The sequence below is a fragment of the Meles meles genome, chromosome 10, assembly GCF_922984935.1.
Source record: "Meles meles chromosome 10, mMelMel3.1 paternal haplotype, whole genome shotgun sequence".
Classification (NCBI taxonomy): domain Eukaryota; kingdom Metazoa; phylum Chordata; class Mammalia; order Carnivora; family Mustelidae; genus Meles; species Meles meles.
The window spans coordinates 32,376,495-32,390,388 of NC_060075.1; the positions used below are offsets into that span (position 1 = coordinate 32,376,495).

Consider the following 13,894-nt stretch of genomic DNA (forward strand, 5'->3'; position numbering starts at 1 on the left):
GCCCTCAGTGGTTGATGAGAATTTCTCTGGAATACTCTGGATATCTCAACACTATTTGTACCATTGTTACATGGATTCTTTAAAAAGTGAACATAGGGGACGCCTGAGTGGCTAGTGGGTTGAGGCCTCTACCTTCGGCTCAGGTAGAAGTCTTAGGGTCCTGAGATTGAGTCCCGTATCGGGCTCCCTGCTCGGCAGGGAGCCTGCTTCCTCCTCTCTCTCTCTCTCTCTGCCTGCCTCTCTGCCTACTTGTGGTCTCTCTCTGTCAAATAAATAAATAAATTCTTTAAAAAAAAAAAAAAAGTGAACATAGCTCTACAAGGGGTTTTAGAAAACAGCCTACTTGTAGATGAGGGACATTATCGACTTAATTGATTCACTGAAATAATCAACTAGTTCTACTGACTGTTGCTCTGAGATACCATGTTTACTTCCCTTGAAAACAGGTTTATGGAACCAAGGAGTCATGGGAAGTTGTTGGCAATAAGAGCAAGCACTGCCTCAATATAAATGTCAAGTTTATTTACTCACATTTATAAACAACAACAAAAAACTCCTTTAATGCTAGAAATTCCCCAGTTTTTAAGATTAAAAGCCAAGATGGCTTTCAAAAACTATGGAATCCTTTTTTTTTTTTTTTTTTTTTTTTTTTTTCAGATAATATGCAACTTTGTTAGCATTTTTCCTTTTCTGAACCAAACACATTTTTACCTACACTTCTAAGGTGCTAGAGAGCAACCAACCACTAGAGCAGTGTGATAAATGGGGATAATTCAGATTACAAGACTTACCTTTCTGTGACTTTCTTAAAAATAGGGAAACACATGTATCCTGCACTACTGATGGTATTTGTAAGCCTGATTTACATAGGACACAAATTTCTCTTTTTAACTAGTTTTCTGTATTAAAATATGAAATATCTGTTCTCAAAGTGAACAATAGATTTTAGTACTATTTAAGAGAAAAATAAAACCAAGCTACTATACATGATTTAGGGGGAAAAAAAAAGCTTTTCAAGGAAATGTAGAAATATTTTAATTTACATATCATATTACAGTGAATCAATATGGTGTCAAAAGTCCCACAATTACACATTCATAAAAATTCCATACATCATCCTCAGAATAATCAGCTTCTATACAAAGATTTACAGTTGTCCAATGTATGTAATTCTTCCTCAGTGTGCTACAGAGTTTAGAGGTTCTGCTCGAATATTCCCCAAGTCAAGTGCAGAATCTGTCTCTTCATCAATTTCTCCAATGACTGCACTGTAGTTATTTAAGGAAAGAAAAAAAATCAGTTAAAACAATCTCATTTCTAAATAAGACTGAAAGGACACGATAAAAACTACTTAAGGTGAAAAGCAAATATCGTCTCCATGAAGCAGTGAATTGTACATTTAAGTCACAAATTACTTCAAGAAATAATCTGAAGGCAACATTATTACAGAAGCCAGTATTAAAAGACAAACTGCATACAGTGTGACTGGATCATGAGTCTTTAAAGGAAAAAGACACATATCAGATATGTATGGTACAAAACCCCACAATTTCCAATCCTGTGACTTCAACTCAACATCTCAATCCAGGGACTGTGCTGGAGATGATCACAAAATCACTACTAAATAAGCAAATAAATGTGTCTATTTGTCTCTACTGGAGTAACTTCAATGAACTAAATCCATATACACACACGCAAACACAACATCCATTAGTCCTTTTCAGGATTTCGCAGTTCATTCAATTTAAATCCAAGACCAAAAAGTACAGTCCTTTACATATAAAGATAACAGTAGCAATGGGTACTCAGATATCATAGCAAATGATTTTTTGATGTGACCGGCTAATGTTAAAGCCAGCAAATCTTTCCTTGATTTAATTCTACCATAATATCTATAACATTAATTTCATTAATACCATGCTAGGTACCAAGCCATGGCTCTCCAGCTGGATACCTAAACTGTTATAACCTCACCACAGAACATGTATAAAACATTATTCCGAAAGAACTGGTTGTTTAAATTAGTTTGGCTTTAATAAGAGTAAATTCTATATGCGAATACTTGTAATACAGAATTTTCCCAAGTATGCTTTAAACTATAGAAAGCCTCCAGCTCTCTAATAAATGAGAAGTACCCAACTCTGAGAAAATATATTATGTTTTCTCAATAGAAAACAAATCAAAGATCTCAATTCCACCTTAAAAAATTTAGTATCATTTAAAATCCTTAGGGAGGACAGAAGACAACTGGTACATGTTTTTTAAAAAGGGCCCTCCAAAGGAAAAGGGGGAGGCAGCTCTGCACTGTTTACTCATATCCATAGTGCAAATACTCCCACTATGGTCAATTTCAAGCTACCACCAACAAAATATCAATCAACCAGCTTGCAAAATTCCTGAAAATGTAACAATCTGCTTCCCTGAGCCACTCCAGCATACCACCGAATCTATAACAAGGTTTAAACTTTTTAAAATTGAAGTCCAAAAAAGTCTGCTTTTTAATTTTTTTAAATCAAAGTAGGAGAAAGTTTCTTTTTTTTTTTTTTTCTTTTAAGATTTTATTTATTTATCTGACAGAGAGAGATCACAAGTAGACAGACAGAGAGGCAGGCAGAGAGAGAGGGAGGGAAGCAGGCTCCCCGCTGAGCAGAGAGCCCGATGCGGGACTCGATTCCAGGACCCTGAGATCATGACCTGCGCCGAAGGCAGCGACTTAACCCACGAGCCACCCAGGCGCCCCAGGAGAAAGTTTCTTAAAATCAATTATTACAGAAAACCCCAATATAAGTAATCACTATTATTCTGGTCAGGGGAACTGGTCCTCACTAAATGCTTTGCCTTCCTCCTTTTTTTTTTTTTACAGCTCACTTTATAACTTCACACCTGAAATTCACCTCTTTAGAATATCTTATAAACCCCAAATTTTTATTAAAAATCAAATAATTTATCTATCTAAAGGTGACTTTCTTAAAATAATTTAAAATGAATATTCTTTTACTTTCTACATCCTATTTGTCTTCCAAAGCAATGTGAGATGTGCAGTAGATCTCCCAGCTACGTTTTAATTCTATACCTAGAAAATGATTCAACAATCTTCTAGCCGCTCTACACTAGCCACATGGGACTATTAAAAGTAATTAAATTAAATTCCTTAATCACACCACTTTTTAAGCACTCAATAGCCACAGGTGGCTAGTACCCTACCAGCAGACAATGCAGATACGCATTTCCATCATGACCACAAGTTCTATTGGACAGTATTACTCTATACTGTTGCAGACTTTTCTTAAATTGCTACCACAAAAATATGTCTTCTCAAACTGCCATATCAGTATGTCACAAGGTCACTGATTTTTACTGCATAAACTTGGGACATCTTCAGTGTTCCAATTATACTAAAAACTTAGTAACGGGTAAGTACTTATTGTACATTCAATAAACATGATATAAATGTATAAAACATGAATTTATAAATGTATAAAACATGAATTATTTAAAATTGTTCACACAAGATTCTGAAGGCATCTTCAAACCCTAGCTTTAGACTCTAGAAATGTATTTATGTTGCTCTAAAATTAGGGGTATTTGGGGGCACCTGGGTGGCTCAGTGAGTTAAGCCTCTGCTTTCGGCTCAGGTCATGATCTCAGGGTCCTGGGATCGAGCACCGCATCAGGCTCTGCTCAGTGGGGAGCCTGCTTCCCCCATTTTCTCTCTGCCTGTCTCTCTGCCTACTTGTGATCTCTGGCAAATAAATAAAAATAATATCTTTTAAAAAAATAAATAAAATTAGGGGTATTTTGGAAGAACATTTTTAAAAAGCCTCTCTAATGAAGTATTCGGTATAAGGGAGGGCCCTTTCTGGACCCTACCTAGGCCCCTTAACTATCAGAAATATGGACCAATCTCAGATAAAAACCTCTTTCCCACATAGCAAGCAGTCTACATCTGTAGTGTACTTAACCTGCCTTTAAAAATGGACATATTTTACTTACACATTGTCACCTCTTACGATATATAACCCCAGCACCACTTGTTCTACTCCCTGTGAAGAGCTGAACACTCGTTCATGGCTTTCATCCAAAATCAAATTAATGGTCTGGTCAAACCCTTTCAGTGTTCCCTGTAAAGAAAACATTCAAGAGAAAAAAAGACAAATATTGTGGTTTACCTGAATATGTAAATTCAATGACACAAAAATTTTAGTTGCCAGGTATACCAAAAGAGTACTTATTTTTTATTTTTAATTAATTATCTTAGAAGTACTTCTTTTAAATATAAGTCCATTATAAAATAGAATACTTCTTTATAACCAACAGTATCCAGGGAAACAGAACTTACCTCTTGGTTCTTTAAGATGGGGGAAAAAATCACCGTTGTCTGACTAGTGTGTAAGAGTTGTTCAGTTATGAAGGACACCTATGTACCAGTGTAAGGAGGTAGCATAAAAGCCCACATAGTCCAGGAGATAACATTGGACAAAGACCAAAACAAATGAAATTTAAGGGGAACTATATAAACATATAAAAAGGGAAAGCATATATATATAGCCACAGGAATGTAACAGAGTCACTTCACGCTACACCCTAGTTCTAGGCCCTGTGTTAATCACATTGCGCACATTATCTCAAATAATTTTTATCTTTTGAGGTACATACTACTTACTCCCACTTCACAGAAGAAAAATTGAGGCACAGAGAGGTTAAGTAAGGTTTCATGAGTAGAAAGTAGTAGAGCTAGGTGGTGAACCACAAAAGGCTAGCTTCAGGCCCAGACCACTGAACTACTATTATACTATTAGGAATAAAAAATATAATTTACCATTCTTCAGAGATTCAAATCAGTCCCATAATATATATATACCAACTTCAACTGGTAGTAACAGCTAACACTTAATGAGTACTTACTATCTGCCACTGTTCTATGGGCCTTACATGTATTTACTTAATCTTCCCAAAATCCAGTAAGGTAGATACAAATATGATGGTAATTTTAAGAACCAGAACTTGAAGGAAATATTCAGAGAAAATTTTATGGAAGAACCTTGGTTTTGAATAAAGGAAGATATGGGTCTAGCACAACATAGTAGCTCAGATGCTATTTAAGTTTCTGCAGAAATATCAACATAATAGTTTTGGTTAATTCTCTGAAGCTCACTACGAAATTGTTTCATGTTTTGAAAATCAAAATATGTAAAATCAGAGTACAATAATGAGAAAATGATAACCTAAAATTTGGAAGAGAAACAAAATACAGGGTATTCACTAATTAGAGTTGTTAACATACCCAGACATAGCCTCTTGACGTCATTTTATACGTAACTATTCTATCAACTGAGCCATGTGTCAATAAAATACAGAAATACTGGGGCGCCTGGGTGGCTCCGTGGGTTAAAGCCTCTGCCTTCGGCTCAGGTCATGATCTCAGGGTCCTGGGATCGAGCCCCACATCGGGCTCTCTGCTCAGCAGGGAGCATGCTTCCTCCTCTCTGTCTGCCTGCTTGTCTGCCTACTTGTGATCTCCATCTTTCAAATAAATAAATAAAATCTTTAAAAAAAAAATACAGAAATACTGAACTTCAGTACTCAAAATGCTCTTTTAAAATAATTTTCTTTCCTATGAAAATTAAATTCTCAAAGTTTTTTTATCAATCCTATTAAAAATAGGAAAATTTTAAGTTTGAGATTTTCACAAAATAAAAAATGATTTGCAAATATCTGTTAATAGTAATAGAGGTCTTGAAGTGTTAAGATGGGATGAAAATATTTCAAACTGTCCTTATTTGACAAAATACACTAAGGTGCCTAAAAAGAAAAGATTAAGAAGGAATCAAGGCAACGCTTTGGAGTCAAGTTGAATTTAAAACCCAGTTTGGTTCTGCCACTTATTATCTAAGTGACTCTGGGAAAGTGATTCACTTTTTCTGAGCCTGGTTCCTAACCTCGAATTCAGGGATAATTCTTCCCAGAGTTATACTGAAGATTAAGTGATATAATACATGTAAAGTCCCTGGTACATGATACACATTTAAATAAATGGCTAAGTCTAACACTCTGATAATAGCCATTTATGGACCCACTGAGAAAAATCACAAAAATTAAAGAGCAAAAGAAACAAAAACAACTGCAGATGGAAAAACAAGAGATTAAAATATATGAATTACACACAGAAAATAAAGTTTAACAGCTTTAAAATTGTTTTTGAGAGCAAGCAATGTATGAGTTATAAGTGAAGAAATAATTAAGTAGCCAAAAATCATTAAATAAATTCCTCAGGTCAGGAACAGATCAAGGAGAGAATCCAAGAATTTTCTAGATTTAAAAGGGGGGGGGTCTGTGATACAAGGACAAATGAGATGAAATAAAAGAGTCAATCATCACAATTTGTCCTACAGAAAACAGAGGTCCTACAACCTATAGACACTGAATATAAACACCATTCGAGCCGTAAATGTTCATTATTCTACATATATAGTATCTATCATGAAGTTTCTAAGAGGCATACACAAAGTTTCAAAAAAACTGTAATTTACGTAGTGAATGCCAGAGCACTGAATGGGGAAGGAAATAAAAAACTGAAGAGGAAGATAAATATAAAATACAAGCAGATGTCTGAAGACTAGACTAGAAGCTCTCTGAGGACAGAATCTATTATCCAGCCTAGCTCCTAGAAGCTTTCTATGTAAATTACACCCAACCTTTATTAGTGAAGAAAATATGGATCAGCAGCTATTTATCAAAGAGAGAGCTGAATCAATAACAAAACTGCAATGCAGGTGTACTGTGAGGCCTAGGCATTAGAGATCAGAAGTTTTACGTAAAAATTTACAACCAATAAGCTTACAAAGAGAGAATGAATATGCTTATTACTTACCACAATCATTCGTCCATCAGAAGTTATAACTGCAACAGTTCCTGATAACTGAATTAAGGAAAGCATTCTCAGGGAATGAAAATGAAAACTTGGGATCTCCTGAGGAAATGGTTTGAATTACTAGGAAAAAGGTGACAGAATTATGACACAACTACTTAACATAGCACTACATTTACAACGTATCTTTAAGTTGCTAACTTCCTCAAAATTTGTAGTAACTACACAAAAAGGGGAAAAATAGAAAAAGAAAATCCCTTCATGTGATCAGTTGTTTCCCGGTCTCAAAACAGCAGAGATGTCTGGTGCTTTCACTGGGGAAATTCTTCCCATAGAACTTGGAGCAAGACATTTACCACTTTCCCAGACCTGTTCCTTTATCTCTAAAAGGAAAATTGAAATTAGTGCCAAATTCATCAATACTGAATGCTTTTAAGCGTGCTGAGACACTTTCTTCCAGGACCTGGCCTCTGGAATTCAAAAAAGAAGCTATAGTCCATGTCAAAGGTGCCAATATGCTTACACAATTAAGCATCTAGTATTTCATTTTTGTTCCAAATTTATACATGAGAGCAATCTAGTGTTTCTGTCCTGAGATTTTAAAATGGTTACTACTTCTATAGGGTACATTAAGACTCCACACGGGGTTTTACAAGTTGTTTGCTCTTCACGAGTATCAACTACAACCGCAAGCATTATTTTCATTCTATCAACAAAGAAGTTGAGACTTCAAGTGGTAAAGGGGAAATTGTGCACCATCTTTAAAGTTCTGGGTATCTTAGAACAATAAGCAAAGCTTATGAATAAAACAAATTCTTGGATTGCAAGACCCTCCTCGCCGCTAGGAAGACTGTTGATCTTATTCCCAAACGTGAACGTATAGGCCCTACGGTAGTTCAGAGAAACAGAGAGCTGATTTCTACAGAGAAAGGGAAAAGTTCGGAATAATCACATTGTTCTGTTTTGTTTTGTTTTAGGTTAAAATTAAAAGGCGCCTTGGGCCCCCAGGAGCGGCGGGGTCCAGCCCCGGGAGCGGGACTGGCGGGTCCCTCATTTAGAAGCCCCTCATCCGCATGCAGCCCAGGCCCCGCAGCGGCCGGGCATCCCAACTGCCCGCCGATCCCGACCCCCGGTCTCTCTCCAGGACCAGCCCTCTCCAGTGCCGACGCGGGCTTCGCCATGGCCCCGGCTGTAGCCCGCGGCAGCCGGCCCGAGGATACGGTTGATGTAGTTTTCCAAGGCGGACGTCATGATGCTCTACCCGGCAGCTTTGAACAACACAGGAACACTAGCGCCAACTGCAGCTAGAAAGGCCCGCCAGGAACCGGCAGCGGCTCCCGCCGACTGGCGGCACCAAATATCGCGAGAGTTACAGCGCCGTAGCGAGCCAGTGAGATGGAGAGAAACCGGCCAACCACACTTGAGAGGCCAAGCGCCGGCGAGTTAGTGCGCGTGCGTAGTGTTTCCGCTGTTTTTCCGGTCTGCGATCTCAGCAGCCCGGAGTGACAAAAGCGCGCAGGGGGCGGAAGGAAGGAGGAATATTCCTGAAGGTGGGAGAGCGAGTTTTCTAGTGGAGTGAAAGACAGTGTGGTAGAAGTTACTGGCGGAAAATGTTGAGAGAAGGTAGGAAAGGCGGGAGAAAACGAAACAAGGTGCTTTCGTCACAGGTAGAGGACTGTTCTCATATGAAATGTGGGTGTAGGGAAGTGGTGTATGATCCTTGGTTTTCTGCGACACGGGCCGAAAATTCATCTTTTAGAAACTCAGTGGACCAGCCCAAAGTTATGCACATTGCAACGATATGGTATACATCTCTGCACGACAGTAAAAAGCATGTTCGCATATTCTGCATTTGCCTCAAAAAGTACTTCAGTATGGAGGGGTTGTTACTCTTTTAAGAAACTGACTACAAACACAAAGATGTATGAGGCTCCGAAAACTGCCTCCCTTTTACCACACCACAAAGTCTCTCGGTCCTCAGGAGGAAATGAGTAAATAAAAGACAGGTCTGCTGCAGCGCCTGGGGAAGGACAGATGCAGGAAGAGGCGTCCAGATAAGTACTAGACTGGGTTTTAGACTTGGCTGTGCCAACGAATTATGTGAGTGTCCTTGCACAAGTAACAGCAACTTACCTGGGCCTCTGTTTCCTTATGTCCTGTCACAGGTATTATTTTGGATATTACCACATATTACTAGAAAACATCACTCCCATTTTACTGTAACTTAACAATTGAAGTCAGGAAAGGATCTATATATAAAATAGCAATGAGAGCTATTCTTTTACAAAAACTATGGGGGGCACCTGGGTGGCTCAGTGGGTTAAAGCCTCTGCCTTTGGCTCAGGTCATGATCTCAGGGTCCTGGGATCGAGCCCCACATAGGGTTCTCTGCTCAGCGGGGAGCCTGTCCCCCCCGCCCCCGCCCCGCCTGCCTCTCCACCTGCTTGTGATCTCTCTCTCTCTGTCAAATAAATATATAAATATTTAAAAAAAAACTTTATGGTTTTAGTTAGGCTTGTAATTTCTTAACTGAAGAATTGTGGGTTTCAAATAACTTGCAGTATGAGTAGTTTTCTTCTGAAAAGTGAAACATCTCTTCTCATTACAGCATACCCACAAAATTACCTACAGATATTTTACATACTGAAAGTTACTCCTATACTCCTACCTGTTTGAAACCACATATAGTCAGGAATTAAGGATTATTTTGAGGGGGGGGGAATGAAAGTATCTTTCATAAATGAAAAAATGAAGATACTGTGTGATTTGCAAATGTTACATATTCAAATAAAAGAAAAAGTACTAATTAATGATAAATGAGGTCTCATTAGTAAGAAATTTTTTAAAAAGTAATGCGCTATGTTTTTAAAATGAATAATAGTCCCTGCAGTTTTTCACTCTTGGAGTGCTTATGTCTCAAAATGTTTGTTAACATTATATAGGAACTTACAGAACTAATTTTATTATAGATACATCACAAGTTTATGACCTTGTGTAGTTGCTGTTAAACTAATATGCGAGATAAATAGCAGATGTCTAGTGTTTATGGAGCATCAAAAATCTCGTTGGCTTGAAAATTTTTTCCACAAGTCTTAACAGTGCTGTATTTTCTGTAGTCCCTAAGGACCACAGAGGCTGAGAGAAAGCCTATGGATAAAGAAAAGTCCAGTTAGTAAGACAAAAAAATGAGTTACATCCAGATGACCTTGGGAATACATGGACATAGAGAGTTAAACACCTCATAAAGGTAAATTAAGTTCCAGCAGAGGAAAAGGATATATATAAACATCTGACAACTAAAAAAGTAAAGCATACAGTGAGACCTTTAGTTTTAGTCAAAACCTCTCAAAGTGCTACTCATTTAAATGATACCCTATTGCTATTAGAAAGAGTCAACCAAAGAATGCTGGAGTAGACACTCATTTTATCCCATTAGTTCTGAATCTAAACTTTAAGCAGAAAAGTAAATTTTGCTTCCATATTTAGTTCATTTAAGACTAGTCGAATGTTGTTTATATCTCTAACCCAGTCTTGAGCTTTCCCCTTGTTAGTAATCCAATTGCCTGTATCTAGAACAACAGTCAAGATTTACCAAGAAAAGAACAGAAAAGAGAAAGGAGAATCTGTAGATGTGACATTCCTGGGCGTTACTTTCTGTTAGTAGATTTGTAGGTGTTTGGAATGGTTTGATAAACTCTCTAGCTTATCTCCTGCTACCTGCTGTCATATCAGCCTGCTACTCCTCCGCCATCTTGACTCCTCCCCTGTCTCTTTCTGTTGGTAGAAACCAATGTATATAAAATGGGTCTCTGGATGTACTGCTTAGGAGTATCTTAATGATTGTCCTGAGAAGCAAGACATAACTCATCTCCCTTTGTATTCTGTTTTCTTTCATTAACCTGAAAAATCAGACTCATACTAGGATCTGGAGAAACTGAATTTACACTTTCCTGTGAATGGCCCATGGAAAATACCACTTTTAACTTCATATGGTATGAACTTTCATTTACTTTTATTTTTTATTGATTTACATTCCTATGAGTTCCAAAAGTGTCAACCAATTGTGTCATCCAGTTAGCAATATTGAATAGATCTTTCTAGGGTTTTCCAGAGCACAAAAGGACATAAATCATGATCTCTCCTTACAAGGAAATTCCTGAGTAAGTACAGAACTTTAATTATAAACATGAGATAATTAGTATATGGAAAAACAATAAACCAAATTATAAAGAAAGATAATTGATGTGGAAATATTAACTCATTTTATAGTGTTAAATGAGTTAATATTACAAAGTGTTTTTCATATTTCTTTTTTTGTCTTTTAAGGTATTAAGATAGTCATTTTAAACTCCATTTGTTAAGGGATGGAAAAAAAGAGTCAAATATAACCAACTTGTTAATTGAGAAGAAGTGTAGAATCATGATTAAGAACACTGACTCAGGAACTAGCCTGTCTAGATTTGGATACTGTGTAACTTTGAGTGGATTACTTAATCTTGCCTCAGCCTGGGGGGATCATGGAGTCCACTGCATACTATACATTCAGCTGTTGTTTCTTGATAGCACAAGACAAAGTGCTAGGAAAAATTAAATATGAACCAACCTGCCTTCCATGTTATTCTGACATTACCCCACTATTTAATAATCACATGAGCTGATTTGTATTATACAAAACAGTGCTGTAGCACAACAGACTGTTACTGTTCCACTGAGAATCTGGGCTTTAAATACGGCTAATCTGCCCCTGTTTACTTCTCTCCTTCTGGGACTTATCCTGTCTTTAACACCAGGTAGTTTTTTGGGCAGGCAGGACTTAAGGCTTTGACTGTGCCCTAAGAGGATTCATAAAAAGTGGGGTGACTTTATTTAAAAAAGCAAGTAAAGAGGAGGACTAAACCAGATGGAGCACTTGGAACTGAGCCTTTCAATATATATATATTTTTTGTATCAATTGCCATCTATGTGTTAATACTATTACAAAGCAAGTTAAAAAACATTATTTTAAGCTGCACATTTACTTGCATTTTGTTATTTTTGCTAACATCTAAAGCTTAGTGTGTTTAGTGTCTTGAATTGCAGTACAGGTAAAATTACATTGTCCTTTTCATTGTGATTTTTGGCATGACAAATTTGGAAAATAATATTGAAGACTGAAATTACTTTGACTTAAATTGCTAGAATCTTTCACCCGAACTCATTCCTGCCTTTGTATGTAGACTTTTTTAAAGATCAGAAGGGAGTTATAACCAAGAGTATGTTTCAAAGGCTGTCTGCATTTTTGAGATATCAGTACCACTCGGAAGTCTAAGAAAAGCACATAGGATATTGTGTTAGGCAAAGTGATCCCCAACCCAACCAAAAGATGTCCCCATCCTAATCTCTGGAACCTGTGATATAATGTTACCTTATATGACAAGAGTCTTCAGATGTGATTAAGGTTGAGGACCTTGAGATGGGGTGGATATCCTGACCTATCCAGATGGGCCCACTCTGTGCACTTGAGTCCTTAAAAGTGAAAGAATGAGACAGAGGAGTGGCTCTAAGAGATGAATGTGAGAAGAACTAGTTCACTGTTCATGGTTTTGAAGTTGGGAGAAAGGGGGCCATGATCCAAGGAATGTGGTCGTCTTTAGCTAGGAACAGCTCTTAGTTAACAGCCAGCAAGAAAACAGGGACCTTCATCCCACAAAGGCTAGAAACTAAAATCTGCTTCTAGACCTAGTGGGAAGGAAATGGATCCTCCTTCAGAGCCTCCAGAAAGGAACAAATTCTGCCAACACCTTGATTTTAGTCCAGTCTACTCCATACCAGACTTCTGACTCTATAGAACTGTGAGATAATGGTTTTGTTGTTTCAGCCATTAAGTTTGTGGTAATTGTTATATCAGCAATAGAAACTAATGGAGATAGTCAATGTCTTAATTTGTTATCATCCTGGATTTTGACTAAGGAATTCATTTGGAAAATCGGCTGTACTATATCTTAGAGATCTTGAGCATATTTTATTTCGGAGCACTTATATAGCCAACTATGAACTATTTTTCATGACCATCTTTCTCTGTGGTACAAAGTCCTTCTAATTTCTAAACTCCCCAGAATATCCTCCACAGTGGAATTAAGTAACACATGGGTTTCTTCAACCCAATTACTATTTACTTCATGTATGTCTTTTTTTTTTAATATTAAAAAATTGCACTTAGAAAAGAAAATGAATTCCTTATGGTAGTAAAACCTATAAAAATGCCCTGGAAAAAAGTTTTATTTCGTTATTATGCTAATCTCAGCTTCTTCACCATCCATTTGTTCCTTAACCCTTTGTTAGCATGCAAGCATTCTCTAGGAAATTCAGTTAGGATTTTGTAATTGTCAAACCTGATGGCATTTCTCTTTTTTCTTTCCTTCTATTAGCATATAATGTATTATTTGTTTCAGGGGTACAGGTCTGTTATTCATCAGTCTTACACAGTTCACAGTGCTCACCATAGTACATACCCTCCCCAGTGTCCATCACCCAGCCAACCCCATGCCTCCCACCCCCTTCCAGGCCAGCAACTCTCAGTTTGTTTTGTGAGATTAAGAGTCTCTTATGTTTTGTCTCCCTATCTTGATTCATCTTGTTTCATTTTTCCCTCCCTTCCCTATGGCCCTCTGTCTCATTTCTCAAATTCCACATATCGATGAGATCATATGATAATTGTCTTTCTCTGATTGACTTATTTCACTTAGCATAATACCCCCTAATTCCACCCATATCATTGCAATGGTAAGATTTCATTTTTTGATTGCTGCATAATATTCCATTGCATGTATGTGTGTATGTATGTGTATGTGTGTGTATATATATGTATATATACAACATCTTCTTTATCCATTCATCTGTTGATGGATATCTAGGCTCTTTCCTTAATTTGACTGTTGATATTGCTGCTATAAACATTGGGGTGTAGATGCCCCTTCGGATCAGTACATTTGTATCTTTGGGGTGAATCTTTGGGGTGCAATTGGTGGGTCATAGGGTAGCTCTATT

General features: G+C 37.3%; 1 protein-coding gene and 1 long non-coding RNA gene across 8 annotated transcripts in view; one reads left to right on the forward strand and one right to left on the reverse strand.

Annotated features, from left to right (window-relative positions):
• Positions 1–1,010: 1,010 nt before the first annotated feature.
• Positions 1,011–8,218, reverse strand: LSM8 (LSM8 homolog, U6 small nuclear RNA associated). Its single transcript, XM_046020868.1, has 4 exons — positions 8,089–8,218; positions 6,872–6,912; positions 3,994–4,121; positions 1,011–1,268 (listed from the first exon to the last, which is right to left on the reverse strand). Exons 1-4 carry the CDS (start codon positions 8,117–8,119, stop codon positions 1,178–1,180), a joined length of 291 nt encoding a protein of 96 aa, XP_045876824.1. The 5' UTR covers positions 8,120–8,218; the 3' UTR covers positions 1,011–1,177.
• A 120-nt stretch (positions 8,219–8,338) lies between these two features.
• Positions 8,339–13,894, forward strand: part of LOC123951335 — a 44,388-nt gene continuing 38,832 nt past the window's right edge. For 3 of the 7 annotated variants that reach the window (XR_006820451.1, XR_006820452.1, XR_006820448.1), the window contains exons 1-2: positions 8,365–8,535; positions 10,780–10,860. This is a non-coding gene — a long non-coding RNA (uncharacterized LOC123951335). Of the gene's footprint in view, positions 8,536–10,779; positions 10,861–10,969; positions 11,029–13,894 lie in introns of all 7 variants that reach the window. The other 4 variants (XR_006820449.1, XR_006820453.1, XR_006820454.1 and 1 more) reach the window with 3 other exon arrangements.